This window comes from Eleginops maclovinus, chromosome 14, assembly GCF_036324505.1.
Source record: "Eleginops maclovinus isolate JMC-PN-2008 ecotype Puerto Natales chromosome 14, JC_Emac_rtc_rv5, whole genome shotgun sequence".
Classification (NCBI taxonomy): domain Eukaryota; kingdom Metazoa; phylum Chordata; class Actinopteri; order Perciformes; family Eleginopidae; genus Eleginops; species Eleginops maclovinus.
This window is the reverse complement of record NC_086362.1, coordinates 7182418-7201168: the sequence shown is the minus strand read 5'-3', so window position 1 is coordinate 7201168 and position 18751 is coordinate 7182418. Positions and strand designations below refer to the sequence as shown.

Here is an 18751-nt window from a genome sequence, read left to right as displayed (position 1 = left end):
GCAGTACAGGGGACACACATACGCAGACAGACAGACAGATATTGGGGGGGGCTTTCTAACCTGAGGGAGGGCAGGGGCTAAGCAGGTTTGGTTAGTGCAGCGAGGGCTCGACCCACGGTGGCTACTGAGCTGCAGACAGGGCAGCAGCGGCCTCTAAAGCAACACACAGGACCAACAAGATGACTACATGACGGATATTTAACATGAAGGCTGAGACTTTCTGACAAAATTGAATCACAGGCCATCCAGGAGGAAGGAAAAGGCGAGTTTGTGGAGAACCTCAGGTTTTATTTAAATGAGTCACCATTAAAGCAAGCTACTTCCTTCAGGACAGCCATTCCTCTACATCAAAAATCACAGCAAAGCGTCTTTCTCTGAAATACTTTAACCGAATGTTTCAAAGACTCCTCAAGGCTACCCTGAGATTATTCACTGCTTACAAGAGAAGGGTTTAAAACGTAAAGGCAGACTGCATGGATATGCTTTATTCTCTGCAGGTGGCTGCATTTAAAAAACGGCATTATGGCCTGCCTACAGCACTAAGAGGTATCGTCCAATCAATATAATATTTCTCACACTGTTCAGTCCATTGTGATGAATTTCAATGGAGCTGCAACTCAATATCAGTGACTTTAAGGTAAATTGAAAGTGTGTCTTGCAGTCTTGATCACATTTTGACAGCCGCAGTGCCACACAGTAGGAATGATTTCTTTATTTGTTTACTGGAGGAGTTTCTTTATAAGGACACATTTCAATAACCCCCATGGTGAAATTGCATTAGGAATCTACTCTAAATGTGTATTGAATGTCAGCATTACACACAGGTGTTGACTTTCTATTGTGCTGTGATTTGCCCCCATTTGATTAAAACACATCATTGTGGGTTATTTTATTGTTACCGTTAGATTACCCTGTGATAGAAAACAGAATAGGATGTCTGGATATTAAAATAAAGCCCTGCTTCTTTCTCTCCCGGAAGGAATCTCTGATTCTTAGTCTGTCTTTATTTCTGTCAATAAACACATTGGGTAAAATAAGCAGTTAGAAAGAAAACCATCTAACAGTGTGGAGGCAGAAGGGATAAAGCTGAAGATGAGGTGTGATAGAGAGGAAGGATTACCTGACATGTGTGATGTGGCATGCAAGCTGGGTTATATACGGACACAGGCTGAGAAAGCAGGGCGGAGGGACATAAATGCAACTCATAATGTAGTCAAAGATAATATGTGAACACTCAACAAAAGGTTTTGAAGACTTTAAAGTAATGAATCCCCATATGGGAAATAGCCAACAGAACGTTAGTTTAGCCCAGCATAAATAATGGAACAAGAAAGTGGCTAACATTATCCGAAAGATCACAAGATGTAGTAATTTGTGAGTTGTCAAAACAAAATGATTTTACCACAAATGTTTTAAGGGGTAATAAATGGAGGTTTACTTTTTGTACTGTTGGAGGGTAACTGTATTTAAAGTTGGGTTATTTAAACGTCATCACACGTAGCATTTGCTGCTTTTATTAGCCTTTAGCTTAGTGTGTTTACTTTAGCGCTTCTAGCTTAGCGGAGGTAAAGTGGAGTCAGTTCCTTTATAGCCCAATGTTAGCGCTTCACTTTAAAAGTCAGAACATGCTAATCACTTGTGCACAAATGTGAAGGAACCAGGGAGATGCTAACTTCAGGGTCGTTCCATAAAATGTCCTCCCTGCAGCTCTCTATTCACTCTCCTTTTTCCTCTTTAATTGGTCTTCACCACCTCCTGAGGGAAATATCATCTGGCTGCGAAGTGAAGCTAATACTTGCTAAACCCTCCACTGTTGTTGTGTGACTGCTGTCTGGTGCTAGGCATTTAGCATACAGTGGGTTGTAAAGCTTTTTCAATCAAAAGTGTTAGTCACTCTAGTGGCGTTTAGTTCTCCATTAACATGAACTCTACTCTGCATGTGCTACATTACATTATGAGTTGCTACAAGACCAAATGAGTAACCATGCTAAGGAAATAATTATATATCTGATGCAAGTGATTGACTCTGAGAGATCTGACACCAGCTGCAGGGAACTATTTAGTCATGCTTTAAAAGCCTGAGGGCACTTTCAAACAACAAATGAGTCGCAGTTAGTGGTTAAAAACTTGCTAATTTATTTAACATGACACAGGGTTTGTTGTTGCTCTCATTGGATATTTCAAAAATCAAACCTGACACACCGGGTTTTTGAAAGTGCCCTGTGCAGATGAACTGGTACATGAGGTGAAAATGGAAAAGGATAAAGACCTTTAGATAATGAGGTAGTTAGTTTGACTATTATTTGGACTCACCCTGGGCCTGTGGATAATACTCTGCACCAAGAAAATGACAGGGTTTCCTCCCCTGCGGATGGCCTCCACTGCCTCCTCATGACTGGCATCTCTTAGATCTACTCCATCCACCTGTCACAGAAAATATCAGGGAATTCTTCGTGTTTAAAAAAAAAAGATTTTAAACTCTTTTCAGTTCTCTCACATTACTGCACCTTAATAAAATAACACCGTAGATTCAAGATTCAAGAAGATTCAAGAAGCTTTATTTATCCCGAGGGAAATTGTAGGAGGTAATTCCATAGAACAACATATTTACATTTATTTGTTCTGCAACCTGTATTGCTCCCTTACCTCTACAATCCTGTCTCCAGTCTTCAGGGTCCCGTTCTGTCCCGCCGGACTGTCCTCCAGGATGTGTTTGATGAAGATGCCCCTCATCACCTCTCCATTGCTCAGCCGACTGCCCATCCCCCGGCCCCCGACAATACTGATACCCAGAGACTTGCCTGGCGCCCGGAAGAGCTCCACTCTGTGGAAGGTGCACATGCAAATTCAATTTTTCTTTCTGGAATACAGTTTGGTTTCTGCAGGCTTTCCTTTAACCAGAAACCAGAGTCTTTGAGAGTGCTGCAAGAGAAGTGAATCTGACAAAAATGACGTTAACATTTATACTTGATGTTGGGGAAATAGTAATTTTTTAAATCCCACGTAGATCTAGCTGCAATGCATTGAGTTTATTCAATATATGGACCTACTGTGTTCGTTCTCAAAACCATATCTCTCCTGGAAATGTTCACAATATTATTAGATTAAAGACAGTGTGTACTCACTTCCTGGGTTGGTTCCAATTGTTGTAAGAGGCACTCTCCTCTCCCTCTCCATCTTCCCGCTCAGGGAGGTTAGGAATATCTCTAAACATACCAAGGTGGATGGAAAGAGTAAGGTACAATTATGTACAAAACATGAAATCGCATTATTGTCAGAGGCTTATTAAAACTTTAGGGAACAAACACTGGCGGAAGTTGGTGGCATCAACACAAAAAGTTAATTGATGAGCAAAACGTAAACTGGAAGGAAGACTGCTGCCTAACATGCACAGTGAGACAATGTGTTTCTGAACAGGGCACCTTTAAACGTTACTGTCAGGTCTCACAAGTTATTGTGCACAGAATGAGTACATACTTTTGATCTGGAGCTGGGACTGCATGGATTTCATCGGAGACTTCCTCTGTAGTTTGCTCCAGGCTGGCCTTGTACTCCTCTAGATACTCTGCAGGTACATATGTGATTCTAAACAAACACACACACACACACACACACACACACACACACACACACACACACACACACACACACACACACACACACACACACACACACACACACACACACACACACACACACACACATGAACAAAACACAAACACACGAACAAAACACTAATGAGTCAGACATTTCCGAAAGCAAATGTCTTCCTTTATTTGTTCACCCCCCATTACCCTTCTTAGTGGCACTTATGCTCCTTTTCACCATCAACTCACATTTCACCAAAAATAGAGAATCACTGGCGAGAGTTTTTTCATTGAGCTAAAGAGCTTCTATCAAATCTTTTTTATTCATTTTAAAGATACTTTTTTCTCTCATCCCTAAAGCCCCAGAGAGCAGTAACACTGATCCGACTGTTGAACACAGATGTTTACCTTCATAAAGTCTGAGACATCACGTCTTCTGTCACCTACTGTGTGAGACAAATCTGCAGGGTGTAGCCATCATTAATTCATGAGCCGCTTACTAATTCATGTTAAGAAATGAACCAAAAGCTAGCAGACAAAATCTGACACCCACTTAGAGTCCTTCTTCCAAACAATTCAGAGTGAAGTTGATGCTGAAGGGCACATTAACACATTTAAAGGACGCTGACAGATCGTCAACAGATGGGCTGATCTGCTTTTTAAACATGATGCATGCAGACAGAGAGAAAGATGATTCCCAGTGAAAGATGAAATGGAGGTTATTTAGAACATCACAGCATGCAGTGAGAGAAATGGTTAGGAAGCGAGTTATAAATGGTACAAAAGAAAATCCTACTGGTCATTACTGAATATGTTAGTCAGAAACATGAAAAGGTTATGCAGCAAGATAAGTGATGCAGTCCATCAAGGTTTATCCAGATATTATTCTAAGTGTATGGGTTAGGATTAAAGGTTATTTTGAGAAACATTGTACTTTTTACTACATAACTGAAAAGCAATTTAACATATCTCAATGATATTTATAGGGACATCTTTAACAATAAGACTTTGTTGTTGTCATTTTTCGACAACCACTAAGTTTCTGGATGAAGCTCTTTTAACTGCGATGAATGCCGTCAGCAGATCAAGAGAGAGAGGTAGTCAAACAAATACGGCGGCTGCGTGGAGAGACACCAGCGTGGACGTTAGGCATACTCACACATAAAACGGGCACAGGTCGTCCTCAGGTGCACAAGCAGATCTAGAATGTGAAGAAGCTTTTAATTTACTTTTTTTTAAAAGGCTTTTATGCACCGGAGTGAACGAACGGCCAGGTTTAGTTCAGCAAGCACAATGTGAGAAACGCCACCTCCCAGTTTAGAATAACCATAGTTGTGTAAAATAATGTTCCTAATTGTGTTCTTAGGATTCGTTAAGCTGCAACATTTCTGACAACAAACAAAAAAACACATTTTCATCACCCTGTTTATAGAAACCATGATATGCACAATCAATTCCAATACAAATATTTTAAATATTATTAATCAAAACAAATATGGGATACCTCATTTAACACATTAATATGTTTTGTTTGGCAATTGGGCAATCCTAATGTCATCGAGTTTACACCATGAAGTCCCTCGCACTCTAGGAAAATAACAGGCAGCTTCTTCAGGTTCTCAACACCATTCATTGTTCAGTAGAAAATATTATTAGACCTTGGAATTAACTCCTTTGTGCCTTCTCACTGAATTTCAGCAAAATGATGTTTGCAGCAATTAATTCAATCAATGGCTTGGACTATACAATCAAGGTTATACATCCAGTGTGAAGTGGGCTGTGATTACTGCAGGTACAAGTATTCCTATGAAAGAAAAAGAAATACAGGCAACAGTGAATATTTTTGAGTATTTTTATAATTCTAGTCCCAGGTGAAGTCTTTTCATGTCTTGTTTTATCATTCCAAACCCAAAGACATTTACCCTAATATTACATAAAATAGAAAAAGGTTAAAGCAATATTTTTCTGAATGTGCTAAATACTTGGAGATTCTTTTTCTTTTTGAGTGACTAATAGTTGCAGCTTCACATTACTCATTTCAGAGGTCTGCCTTTTTTTATTTATTGGGTAAACGTCATATTGAGTACCTGTAGCTGCTTTTGTGGTGCAGCCGTACACTCCCTTTGCAGTAATGTGTGTGTGTGTGTGTCTCATGTGTCTCACCCAAGGTCGGGTCCGATGAGTGAGTGTCGTCGCAGCATGGCTCGGGCCTGAGCGTTGGTCAGGTTAGCGGTGGGCTCTCCGTTGATGGCCAGGATCAGATCCCCGACGCCCAGACGTCCGTCCCGACTGATGGAGCCGCCGTGGATGATGCTGCGGATCAGCATCCCCAGACTGGCCTTCATCGCGCTCACCGTCATCCCTTTAGGTAGATTTTGAGAAACCGTTACACTCTTGAGTTTGGATTTGAAATTAAGCATAAATGGATTTAATTCAGCCATCACTAAATGTATAGATCCAAAACTCAGTGACTCCCAGGAAAGATTCTCATGAAAATGAGAATGAAAAATAACTTAAAGTGTCTTTTTATTAATTTCCCTGAACATTTTCCAAAACCCCACAGTATTAACACATTTGAATCTTAATGGAGTAGGTGGTAATTTGAACCTCGTCCCTTTATAACTCAGTGAACATAAACATAACATCAGTGTTTTATTTAAAAGTGGATTTTGGTTAAACTCCACGTGGTCTAAAGATTATAAAAACTCCAATGTATTTTGTGGAAATGTTGAATTGAGCATGAAAGAGAAGCCTTCATTGAGCTAAAAAGCAAAACGAGGCACTGAAGATCTTCATAACACCTATTTCTTTTAGAAGCTAAAACTTAGTATGCTCCAAGCCAGCAGCAGCCCCATGGGTGAGTTTTGAAATGCAAATACTCTGAAAGCGTCCTTTCAAAATCTCTTTTTCATTTTAGCTTTCTCACTGGCATTCAGAAGAAAGAAATGACACAAAAGAAAAGGCCATTACTCCTCTGTCATGCAACCTCATTTACACTTCTGACAAATAAGCAGAAATAAATGAAATAATAACAAATAAAAATGTGAAGAAATCAACACAAACCCAGGCTGGAGTTGCCCTTCACGACTGTGATCGTCCTTTCAAAGCTGCTCCCCGAGGTCAGCGCTTCCTCGTCAGCGTCCTCCGCTCTCACAGCAGCATCTTCATCCTTAAAGGTGATCATTCAACAGTTAATCATGAAGGTAAATGACAATATTATGACAGATTCAAACAAGAAAAGCCAAGTTAGCTGATTGAAAATAAGTAAGCTTTGAAGGGAGGGTGTTTAATGTTTGAAAAAAGCCACTGAGGAGTGGGTTTCCTTTAGAAAACCTGTTAAGAGAAGCTGAAGGACGATGGTTTCGCATATTTTATAATAAACCTTGAAAATGTATTATTAATACTCACTGCTCATCTTATTTTGCTTTTACTTTGATTACCCACAGAGCTAAGGAACATAACAGCTCTCTTTCTCCAAAGAAGCTGGAGTAAGGGTCATATCATTGCTTTTCATATTGTCTCTGGCTTATTATATTGTCTTTGGCTATGAGCTTTATCGATGCATGTTCTTTGTATTTGAACACAATGGCTTTTAATTGGGCATATGTGCTTCTTAAATAATTAAATACAATTGATCTCCACGGAAGTCAGATGTTTCACTATGGGGATATTAACATTACATGATGGTGAGGAAAACTTGCAACAGTAGCTCAGTCTGCAGGGACTTGGCTTGGGAACCAAAGAGTTGACCCGACCGGAATAAAACAAAAAAACAGATACCACAAGATGAACAGTTTTTAGCAATCAGACCTAAAATAATAGCTGTAGAGTTGCCAATTCACCTCCCGGACACTGCACAGGTGTCTTTGAGCATGGCACTGAACGCCCAACTGCTCGGGAAATTGAACCAGCAACCTTTCGTTTCCCAAGCCAGGTTGATACAGACTTAACCACCGCCTACCTTAAGTCCTCGAAATATGAGGCTGCACAATATCAAACTTGTTACATCTGATAATTATAAAAGGTAGTTTGTAATCAGACATATTGTTTTACCTTTATCACATTTATTTCTATAATATCTTCAAAAGACACGTGTGTCTCTGCAGGTTGGTCTAATGGTCGGGCCCCTGCTTCAGAGCTTAAACACAGCTCTGTTTCCTCTTTGTCAAAATGCGGGGCAAGGAAGTGATCAGAAGGGCTCAGTATGGAGTTAAAAGTCGAGATGTGGCCTCTGAGTCTCGGAGGAGAGAAAGAGGCAGACTTCTGCGGGGAGAAAGCTGGAGAATCGTCTTCGAGGCCGGGCAGCGTCTCAAAGCCATGGCGCTCCTCCAACAGGTCCAGACGAGCCGTCAGCTGCAGTAAAACAGAGCACAGCAGCTGAAGGAGCGTTCCCCTCTCATAGGCACACAATCGGGTGGAATTCATCTTGCTCTGTCGCCTCCCGCCCTCCTCGTAATGAGCCATAGAAAAGCCATCAGTGGCAAATAGAGAGCGGCAGGAATTACTGGCGATCTTGAGCATGCCATGCACAAAATGTGGTTTTATTGTAACAGCATTTAAGACTTTATTAGAGGCCGGATGAGTAGTGATGAATCTCAGCGAGCACTTCCCTCTGGGAGCCAGAACAGAAGTATAAATCTTTAGGAAACAGTTAGAATATGCAAATGAGTAATACAAGTGGGGCTCAATGAGCAGACATGGGAAGTAGAGTAGAACAAGAAATAGGAGGTTTCATTTTAATAAGGCAGCGCTATAAATCCACAGTGAAGTGGCCTGTGACGAGTGCAGGTATTCACACGCTGCAATTATGAAGATGGGAAGGATATCTACAGGCAACAGTGGGACACATTTATTTTTGTAGGTTTTTTAAAAATGAAGGCAATTGCTGTGGTATAGTTTAGTGTCTATAATAAATTCCCCCCATTAAAAAGTGTACATAACTTAATGACACTGTGTGTAATGAGTCATATTACGGCATGCAGAGATGATACAAATACAAGACATTTCATCAACTGTCTGAGGACCGAATCAGTTTCCTAAAGAACACTCAAAATTAATTACATGTGACATTAAGTCAAGATCATAAAAACTATTCAAACTTTGACTGTCACGCTCCAGGCGTAGCCAGATAAAGTTTAAGTATGCATCATTTATAGAATCACTTGGAAAATAAATTGGTTGCATTATTTTAAAAGGGCAGTGCTAAGTCTAGTCCATTGAGAGAAAAAAAACAAACACTATACAATTAAAGAGTTCCTTTGTGTTTTAAAAATGTTTCCATGGTCTCCTCGAACAGAATGACCATTGCATATGCATGAACATAATCCATCAATGCACTCAGAAAAGTGGCTGCTTTATTGACAGCGTAGACTCGCTCATTTCATCTCTTGAGCTTTTATAGGTAAAAATACGTTCATATTCCTCAAAAAAATATACTCTCGTATACTGTCAGTAAGCGTGAGAAAGCTGCTCCACCGTTTACGGTCAGTGAAGTAGATTTATCAGCAGACTTGTTGCTCTCTCTGGAGCTTTAGGGAGAAAACTGTTCATCATCACAGGAGAAACACTGCGCCGTCTGCCCTCATACAAACATCTGAAATCTGTTGTGAATTCCCCCCGTCCTGTAAAATGTGTCTGTCCCTCACGGCTGCACGATTATAGTATAAATTCTTCGGAAGGCCCAACAAATAAGGTCAGCCGCTGGGAAAACAGCTTGTGTGGCCCTGGCTCTTCTTTGTTTATTTTCTTATAGTTTAAAATCCATTTGCTGAGCTGTTGCTGTAGGGCAGCCACAGCTACAGCTCTCACATCACAAAAGAAAGTCAGAAATGTTGTTACTGCCTTCACGAGAAAGAAAACATCTCTCCTGACATTTGGTTCGGCATGGCCAAATACAAAGACTAATGACTACATGCTGAATAGCCGATGGTGACAAAGGGCAGTTACTTTTGCAGTACATTTGAATTTATTTTCTGCCACTAGGGGTCTCTCAGTCAAAATGTGAGGGGTCATGGGAGGTCATTATTGGTTTAACCAAGAGCAGAATTACCCATAGATGTTGAAAGCAATAAAAACTGTCTGATGCAACAAACTTTGAATGCAGATGTTCAGGAGTTTTTTTAACAGAGCCAAATGACCCACCTTCTCTCCAAAAGAAATGTTAAATCTAATTAAATCCATTAAAAATAATGAAAATAGCTGTTAAACGTAAAAAACGTGTGATTCTCTGATGCTGTTTGGCTGAAAATGATCCTCCTGGCGGGGCTTCAATTTGCTTCATTTGCTCAGCTTGTTTCTCTGATTACTCAGATCAAGACCTCCCATCACCAAAATCTTTCATCTGATTAAAATAAAGAGTTAAAAAGCACCAAGATCTAAAAAATGCATGGTAAAAATGTGGCTTAAAACCGCATGTAAATTAAATTTATGACAGCTTCAAAGCCTATAACTAAAATTCTTCATCCGGGAACACGTGAGTACATTTGGGATAATGTGAGTACTCGGAATATGCCTATATGATGATGATGTGGAAATGTGTAATATTATTTATGTGAGAATAACGTGGGGTTTTGTGTCCTGTGCCGCCTCTTACCTTGGGTGTAGATGCATGCAGGTAGTCCAGGTCGGCACTGCAGCTGCTGCCGTGCAGAGCCATCATGGACGCCTGGAAAGAGTCGTCGTCTATCACAGAGTAAGAACGATCTAACAGCTTCTCATCAGACAGCTCCGCCTCGCTGGTGTCGATCTGTCATCATCAATGGAAGAACAATAACCAACTGGCATAGAAAACTTTCTATTTGATCAATGAGTTGAACTATCTAATAACAGTAACTACTGAATCACATCATATATGGCATTTATGTGTCAGAGTTATGGTCAATATAAGCAGAAGCAAATATAACATGTTAAGCACAATCTGTTTTCCATTTTCAGGATGTTCTCATGGATTTTTAGTTTTTCCCAGAAGCTAACTAACCAATGCCGGCTCTGCTCGGTAAACGATGCCCTCAGCCAGTCCTTCTTCCTCTCCTTCTTCAACCAAAATATTGTTGAAGTCAAATGAATGGATGGTGGATGATGGAGTTATTTCCTGCTCACCATAGGGGTGTGGAGAGTGGGAATATCCACATATTCCCTAGGAAAGTGGAGAAATTCTTTCAGTGTCTCCAGCTTCATGTAATCTGATTATTTTATATAGTTTTAATGTCCAAATCAGGTACAAATGAGTTAGTATGGAATGATGAAAATATGTTAGTTAGAAGTTATTGAGATTTGTTATACTATGATTAAAGGAAGATAGTGATATTGGTGCAGGGAAGTCGCTCAAACAGCACAGAACAGCTTGAGAACATTTCATATGTAATCCTCAAGTTAAAGCTCTTGATAATGATTTTGTGTAGCATGCAGCCTAGACAGTGATACAACAAAACCCCCCTCAGAAGAAGATCCCCGTCCAGCAGGAGCGTTGTTTAACTCCAGCTTCCTGCAGTTCTGTAATCTAACCTCAGCGGCCCAGGGGTCTCACTGCGTGATCCAGCGGCAGATTCAATACGGGAGAAACGAAGCTCTAAAGCTGAAAGAATGCGAGCAATTTTGCAGAGTGACGTACAAAGAGAGCAGGAGCCTGTAGCGGAGAACATGCTGTTGGTCAGGCCCAATATTCAGACAGCTGCCCCGATGTGTTAAAACTGTACAACAGGGTCTGGAAAATCCAATAAAATAATATATGAAACAAAAGGCGCAGAGCGTTAAAGGCTGGACGCCTCCTCTGAATGAACAGTGGGTAAAAGCTTAGCCTCCTCTCTTTTTCCTGCATGAAAAATGCAAGGACTCGTAAGCTGAACCCTCACGACAGGCTGACTCACAGGGACGAATCCGAAAAACTCAGAAGCTTTACTCGTAACTATTAGCACACATTTGTCCTGTTAATGCCCACAACAGAAGTAATATTCTCTTTCATAATAAAATAAATGCTGGTTTACTTACAGGCAGCGGTTTGGACACTCCTATCTGCACCGTGCCCAGATTGGCCCCCTTCAGCGCCTGCACTGCGTCCTCCAGACTGCCGTTCTCCAGCTCAGTGCTGTTCACGTACATGAGTCTATCTCCTGGCAGCAGCCGGCCGTCATGCTCCGCCACGCCGCCGGGAACCAGAGAGCGGATCACTATCACCGTCTTGGCCGGGTCCAGCGGGTCCTGAGGCGGGAGGAGCAACAGGTAAACTTAACAGACTTAAACGTACATGGGAATCACAGGAAATGTTATGTGCTTTTTCTGTGGAACCAAAGTGAGTACTATGTGTTGGGTTTAATGGCCATTGTGGAGTTCAAAAAGGTGGGTTTTCAAAATAAAATATCCTTTACTTGACTAGAATCTATTTTTAGGCGTTGACCACAATATCAAGGAAGCTGATTTTAGAGACGTTTTCAGAGATTATTTAGTGGAAATAAGTCAGTATTCTTTTTGTAAGGCCAGTCTACAACTGCCAAACTTTAAACAAGGTATACTAAAGATTTCCCACCTGATAGTCCAGGATGCTGAATCCCAATCCGCCTTCTCCCTTCTCCAGGTCGATGTTCTGGATCCCCAGCTCCCACATGGCCAGAGGAGAGGCTACGACCTCCTCCGTCACATTTTCCTCCGTCGCTGCTGCTGCCTTCACCTCTGAGTCTGCAGCCGCCCGCGTGATGCTCAGTTCTATTTGTTTCTGCAGAAGAAAAAGCCCAAAATCCATCTGTAACAGCCTGCCTGCCTCACTTTCACTCGCAACCCTCCGGTGTGTTTCTGGCAGGAGATAAAAGGGAAATATCTCCGGGATGCTCGGGCCTTAGCACATTATCACAGTTAATGCTGGAGAGACGAAACCCACCTTCCCCCAGAGGAAAGATGTTTCTGATGTCTTATATCCCCTGCACATGTTTGCTGCTGACAAATTACTAGCTTTGGTCCTCATCAACTTTTCTCTGCTTTTTGATGAGTCTTAATTCAAAGCCTATGTAGCGATTAACAAATTATGCTAGGCTAATAATGAACAATGTTTTTTTTATAGCAGGAAAACTTCAGGAGTATTGCTCCCCATATTACTTTTCATATTTGCAGAACCAGGAAATCATTTTTCATGCTAAGGTGTGCAGTTTGCTATGTTTTAGCATTGCATTTGCAGTACCTTTAGTGCAGACGCTGTAGACAGAGTCTCTGCTTCTGGTTGGACAGCGTGCATGTCGGTCTGCAGGTGGGGGGCGGGTCTGCAGCAGGTCATGTAGACGCATAGAGGTAGCTCCTTCAGGATCCTCACCACTTCCTTGTGGGTTTCACCAATCAGAGACAAGCCATTGACCTGAGAGAGGAGAGGCTAGCATTAGCTTCGTTTAAGATGTAGTAGGTAAGATCTAAGTTTCACATGTTGATAATTAAGCCTTTGTATTAATAGCAGAAACGGAAACACTGTTGAATGAATGGCTTTTGCACCTCAAGCAGTTCATCTCCGCTGAAGAGCTTCCCGCAGCGGCCCACAGGTCCCTCAGGAAGGACGGAGCGGATGTAGTGATGTCCGCTGCTTGCCTCCAGACTGATACCCAGCCCACTGCTCGCACTGAACTTCTCCACCTGAGCCACCTGTAGAATAACATCCCAGTGAATATGTGAAACTGTATTTATGCCATGTAAATATATCAATCCCTTTTGTGTTGCCACTCAGGTCCTTCCACTTTTTAAAGAGAGCTGTTTTATGTTGACAGCCATGGCTAAAGAACCAATATCTTCATGTAGGACTGCAAGTCACAATGCAAGTATCCATTATTCTGCAGATTATTTTCTAGATTAATGCTTTGGTCTATCCAAGATTCTCACAGTCCAAAGTGATGTCTTTAAATGTCTTGTTTTGTCAGTCAAAACCCCAAAATGATTCACCTTTTAATATGATATAAAGTAGAAAAGAAAAATCTTCATATTTAAGAGATAAGAAAAACCACTGTGTCACTTTGCATGCTTAATGACTTACAAGTTAGGGAAGTTATCACAGCAATTAGCAACATAATGTTTTAGTAGACTAATGGTTTGAAATCTAATTTGATGCATGAGAGAAAATAATTAAAACTGAAAAAGAAACTTACTACAACTTCATTACTTGGACCCAGAATCTCGAGCCATTTCTTCAGCAGTTCCTCTTCTTCAGAGGCTGTTAGCTTCATCCCTTGTGAAAAAATGTGAAAACGTGATAAACCCAGCCTGCAATGAGACTTACATTTCTAACTATTTGCACAGACTTCGAAATCAGACCCACTACAGAAAAAATGTTATCTGAATTTTTTAAACCACTGTGTGTTTGCTCGTGTGTTCATGACACAGTGACCCTTTTCTGTCAGCCGTATCTTAAAGAAGAGTTCCTCCTACCATGTGTGTCGTCTGTCAGCTGATCCGAGGTCGAGCCGACATCAGATACTTCGCTCTTTGTCTGTGGCGGCTTTTCATCTGCGGCGACTGTGAACAGACAGACACACACACGCGTCAGGAAAAAGTCCTCTACTCTGCACATACAGGTTTTCTTCTCAGTAAACTCAACACAATTATCATGGTTCATGTCACCTAATGCAAAGAAACACAAGCAAATAGTCAGGAGGGATAAAGTGTTGGTACATATTTTTCAAGAGAATACTAAAGATTGTTTCAAAAACCATCAAAACAAATTTTATTTTAGAAATTATAATAACAGAACCGTTTTTGTGTGGATGTTTACTATGATTTATGAGTAATGGTGTTAGAATAAATGTGAACGTAGAAATCTCTCTATGTCACAGATACATTTTGTTTTTAATTTAATTTAAAGAGGCCCTATTCTCCCAACCACTTCCTAAAATGCCTCCATTGGAATCCTCTGTTTACTTCTGTAACATATTGCGAGCACTATTCAACACTCAAGCTACTATTGGCTAGCGCTGCAACACATTATACCTGATGGGCTAAGGGGCGTGACATCTCTAAGCAGTTGACCATCACAACAGAGCCGACCAGCTAACCAGAGACTGGGCTCTGGAAGACCTTTTTGAAAATAAAGGGACTAAATACAAATATGAACTGGAAAAAATAGTAGAATTCAGATTGTCCTCTTTAAGTCAATGAGTTTTGTAGTCAATGCTCATGCCATAGCTAATATTATTTGTTATTTGGTACTCTGTTATTTAATTCTTCCAGAATAGTATGAGAATTTCCTATTTTTTCATAATGACCCTCAGTTTAGAAGAAATATCCTCCTCCTATTACCTTGAAAAAAGGATTTACCTGTGTGTGCTGATGTTAGCCATTATGGCAGACTTCAAATATCTGTTTAATGACCCTCGTGTGTTTTTTTTACAGCTTCACACCACAGTTTATGTCTCTGGAGTTCCACAGGGCAACCTGATTGGCCGCCCATGAAATTACTACGCTGTACATCAGCACCTTTTAAGTGCTCACATAAAACTAATACTAGCTCCTTTGCCGTGTGTGTTAATGTGTGTGTGCTCCAACCACCTGAACACTGACTTGGCAACATTTTAAGTGAGTAGTTACATTTATTTTTTTAATCCCAAACATTAAATGACCCATGACAACTCCACATCAAACCTATGATCTCATGCACAGTAAGTTAGCTAAATAAATTCTTACTCAACAAAATATACTGGGTTTTTAAAAGAAAATGGAGGAATGCACCCTCCTTTAATCTCTCATTTTGTATTAAGGATGCAAAATATGTATTATTTAGCCGATACAAATATTTCCCTGCTTTTCATGGCTGCTACTTGTAAGAAAAAACAATCATTTCACATTCAAGACTTAATTTGTGTTTAGCTATAACTCAACGCCATGTCGCTAGATGCCTTGTAAAAGTTGATGTTTATATTGTATTTTTGTTTTTAATTTACTTTTTAACTTTATTGATAAAAGTGACAGAAATCTCTATTTGCTGTCAGTCGTTTCAGCCTCATATCTCCTGTTTGAGCCACGTTCACACATCAAATGCCTCCTTTTCTCTGACAGGAAGTGTGTTTTGTCTCTACTCATTAGATCCCTACCTTGTGCCGCAGCCTCCTCCGCCTTCCTCCTCTCCATCTCCAGCTCCTCCAGCACAATGGTGGTAGTGGGGATGGTGGTGTTGGGGGGCAAAGCGCCGATGCTGGGGGCCACAGCAGGGGGGACATCGTCGGGCCTGAAACCCCTCCGGATCAGCTTGAGGTGCACCGTCTGGCCCGTGTGGCGCAGCACCTCCACCGCCTGCTGGTTGGTGAAGCCCTGAATGTCCACGCTGTCCACCTGTAGGGGGCGAGACACAAGAGTGAGCTGGAATTATTTTCAGTTTCTTAAAGTATGACATACAACAAGAGATGGTGAAAAGAAAGGAAAATAATAAGATAACACATCATGAATTATTCTTATTGGAGTCAATTGTGCATTTGGTGTTTTGATGTGTTTTTATAGCTTTAAATGTAAAAAGAAATTAAACTGACTTTACCTTTAAATACTTGTTCGATTGAGGTAAAATTGAAACAAGCAAAGTTATTAACCAGTAGAGCTTCAAGAATTTGTCAACTAAACATTTATTCTATCAAAGAATAATCATTTGATTAATTGTTTAACTTGTTTCTTCTTGCAAAAATGTCTTTACATGCTGTTTTCAGCCTCTAAAATCTGCAGATTCACTGCTTTTGTCTTTTTCTAATCTTATTAAAGTGAGTACCTTTAGACATATTTATAGTCATCAGTTTGAACTTTACATTTTTTTGATAATTGACTGATCATTAAAGTAGTTTTTCATGCAAAATATCTTTATAAATGTTGATTCCGGCCTATCAAATCTGGACTACAGACATTTACAGTCATCTACTTCGACGTTGAGAAAAATGACGTTTTCTATCATCTCATTCACCAAACTATTAATCCATTCATTTAACAAATGGTCGTCACATTCATTTATAATCAACATCATCATTACTCGCAGCCCTAAACAGCACCACGGTATTCCCATCTATTCAAGCCATTAACTTTATTTATTTAGATCATTTAGGAGAGTTAAAAACCCCCAAGTTTAAATAATTCAGTCAATTAAATGCTTAAAGTTCTTCAATTAGATCCCAAAGCACAAGAATAAAACTCTTGCATATAAGCACTAGAACAAAACAAGAGTATGTGAGGACTCTAAAAACACAAAGGCAACATTAACTCGTGTTCAAATGATGCAAGACATTACACAGTTTGACGTCCTGCAGAAATAAAGCTAATTTAAGACTCGCAGTCACAAGGAAAAACACTTTAATAACTATCAGTTAATTATTCATCATGCATTTCATAATTACCCTCCATTCACTCACTATAATAGATCTAATAAACCTTCACTGAATATTTTACCTCATGCCATTGCAGAGAAGATAGCACAAAGAGCATAATTGTTGCACTTACAGCTATTATCTGGTCTCCAACATGGACGCGGCCATCTTGATCTACAGCGCTGTCTTTTGTTATGCTCTTCACAAAAATGCCAGAGGGCTCTGAGGAAGCAGAACAAGGACATGCAATAAAAAAAAAGATGAAGAATACCGCTGTAAATCTGGACATTAAGACCCGAGGAGGAAAGCTAACAGATGTTTCAGTGTCAGGGTTAGTGTTTCAATATTACATGAGTCATAAACAATAATGGGATGAACCCAGTGCACTAATGCTAACCTTGAAAAGTAAAGACTTGCAGCCAAGGCCATTTTATATTCAATTTAATTAAATGAATAAAGAAGCTCATAATAACAGGCTTACTGTGTGCGCTTATATTGAAGCAAATTATTTTCCAAACACCGACATTGACATCACCACATAAAGTTATTAAGGCTTACACGTGAGCATTCATTTTAAGTCTTCTGTCCACCTGAGGGATTTATGTCTAATATTTACCTAAAACAACACGCTGAAAGTGGCAAAAGCGCTTGTAGAGTTTGACATAAATACTATTAATCCATCACTACCAATAACGGTTAATTGCAAAGTGTTTTATAAGGAGTCATTTCTGTCTGCCATTTCTCACCTGAGTTCTTATCTCCAACATAGCCGGCGATAGTGATGCCCAGACCCTGTGCGTTTTTCGTCAGGCTCACATCAAACGCTTCATCCTCCGCCTGTTCCTGTTCCTCCTCCTCCTCCTCCTCCTCGTAGCCCTGTGAACACAGGAACAGAACACACAGGTAAACTACCACTGATAACAAGATAAAAGGAGAACAAATCACCAACTGCACCACATGGGTACCAATTTGGTTTTTAACTTTGCTAATAAACACTCTGAGGCTGCAGTAATAGAGCACTAATGTGTGCAGGCAAAAAGGATGTTAATTATAAAAGTGAGACAGCAAATTTCATACAATGTTTGAATAGGGATGAGCCTTGAAAATGTCCGTGAAATTGATGTTTTAGAGCTGAAGAAATAATCAACATTTGCTCTGAAAATGTTAGTCAAAGGCAAATGAATCTGCAGTTTCCTATCAAATCATTTCAGTCCCATGAAGAGGAAGAGAATAAAGCTGGAGGCAAAGGAAGTGAATTTGTTACTGTTTATGGTAATCAGTCATCAGGATTATGTGTTACGGCATCACTGTAGAGATACACCCAAAACTTCCAAACATTTCCTCATGCCTGCTTTCTTTCATTTTCAAAGTGCAGCAGTCCCCTCACCTGTTCGTTGACGGTGGGCAGCACCACAGGCATGACAGCAGCGACAGAGTGGCCCTCCTCCACGGGCCCCCGGGTCACCACCAGCTTCACCCGGTTCCCACACAGCCGGAGGACCTGAGCCACCTGCTCGCTGCCCATCCCTAGCAGGTCAGTCTCCCCGATACGCAGGATGTGGTCCCCGCTGCGCAGCCGGCCATCCTAAAAAAACAAATTTACTGACTTACGGGATTGGGTAATGAGACAATTGGCCCCTCGGCACAGACAGGCTACAGCTCCCTGCTTTTTGTTTAAAAAAAATGATTTTTGGGTCATTTTCTTTCTATTATTGTCTGGTACATGCTCAACTTTTTGTAGGTGTAGGTAAGCTACCCCTGACACCTTTGGCCCTTAGGTATGGACATGCTAAAGACCCCCCCCCCCCCCCTATCTCTTCTACTTTAAGGAAGACATGCATTATGTTGTTTTATTGAGTTTCTTTG

At 40.6% G+C, this 18751-nt stretch overlaps 1 protein-coding gene across 2 annotated transcripts in view; it reads right to left on the bottom strand.

Annotated features, from left to right (window-relative positions):
• The window catches only part of LOC134876045 (multiple PDZ domain protein), a 42557-nt gene that overhangs the window by 14998 nt on the left and 8808 nt on the right, over nucleotides 1-18751 (bottom strand). Inside the window, exons 8-28 of one of the 2 annotated variants that reach the window (XM_063900881.1) lie at nucleotides 18273-18470; nucleotides 17632-17761; nucleotides 17019-17107; nucleotides 15638-15875; nucleotides 13980-14066; nucleotides 13700-13779; nucleotides 13056-13202; nucleotides 12754-12924; nucleotides 12109-12294; nucleotides 11574-11783; nucleotides 10564-10722; nucleotides 10180-10332; nucleotides 7641-7940; nucleotides 6651-6756; nucleotides 5751-5949; nucleotides 4747-4788; nucleotides 3478-3585; nucleotides 3126-3206; nucleotides 2647-2824; nucleotides 2314-2424; nucleotides 61-153 (exon numbers count right to left, since the gene is read on the bottom strand). In XM_063900881.1, the coding sequence (XP_063756951.1) occupies nucleotides 61-153; nucleotides 2314-2424; nucleotides 2647-2824; nucleotides 3126-3206; nucleotides 3478-3585; nucleotides 4747-4788; nucleotides 5751-5949; nucleotides 6651-6756; nucleotides 7641-7940; nucleotides 10180-10332; nucleotides 10564-10722; nucleotides 11574-11783; nucleotides 12109-12294; nucleotides 12754-12924; nucleotides 13056-13202; nucleotides 13700-13779; nucleotides 13980-14066; nucleotides 15638-15875; nucleotides 17019-17107; nucleotides 17632-17761; nucleotides 18273-18470 (3066 nt within the window). The remainder of the gene's footprint in view (nucleotides 1-60; nucleotides 154-2313; nucleotides 2425-2646; nucleotides 2825-3125; nucleotides 3207-3477; nucleotides 3586-4746; nucleotides 4789-5750; nucleotides 5950-6650; nucleotides 6757-7640; nucleotides 7941-10179; nucleotides 10333-10563; nucleotides 10723-11573; nucleotides 11784-12108; nucleotides 12295-12753; nucleotides 12925-13055; nucleotides 13203-13699; nucleotides 13780-13979; nucleotides 14067-15637; nucleotides 15876-17018; nucleotides 17108-17631; nucleotides 17762-18272; nucleotides 18471-18751) is intronic. The other variant, XM_063900882.1, reaches the window with a different exon arrangement.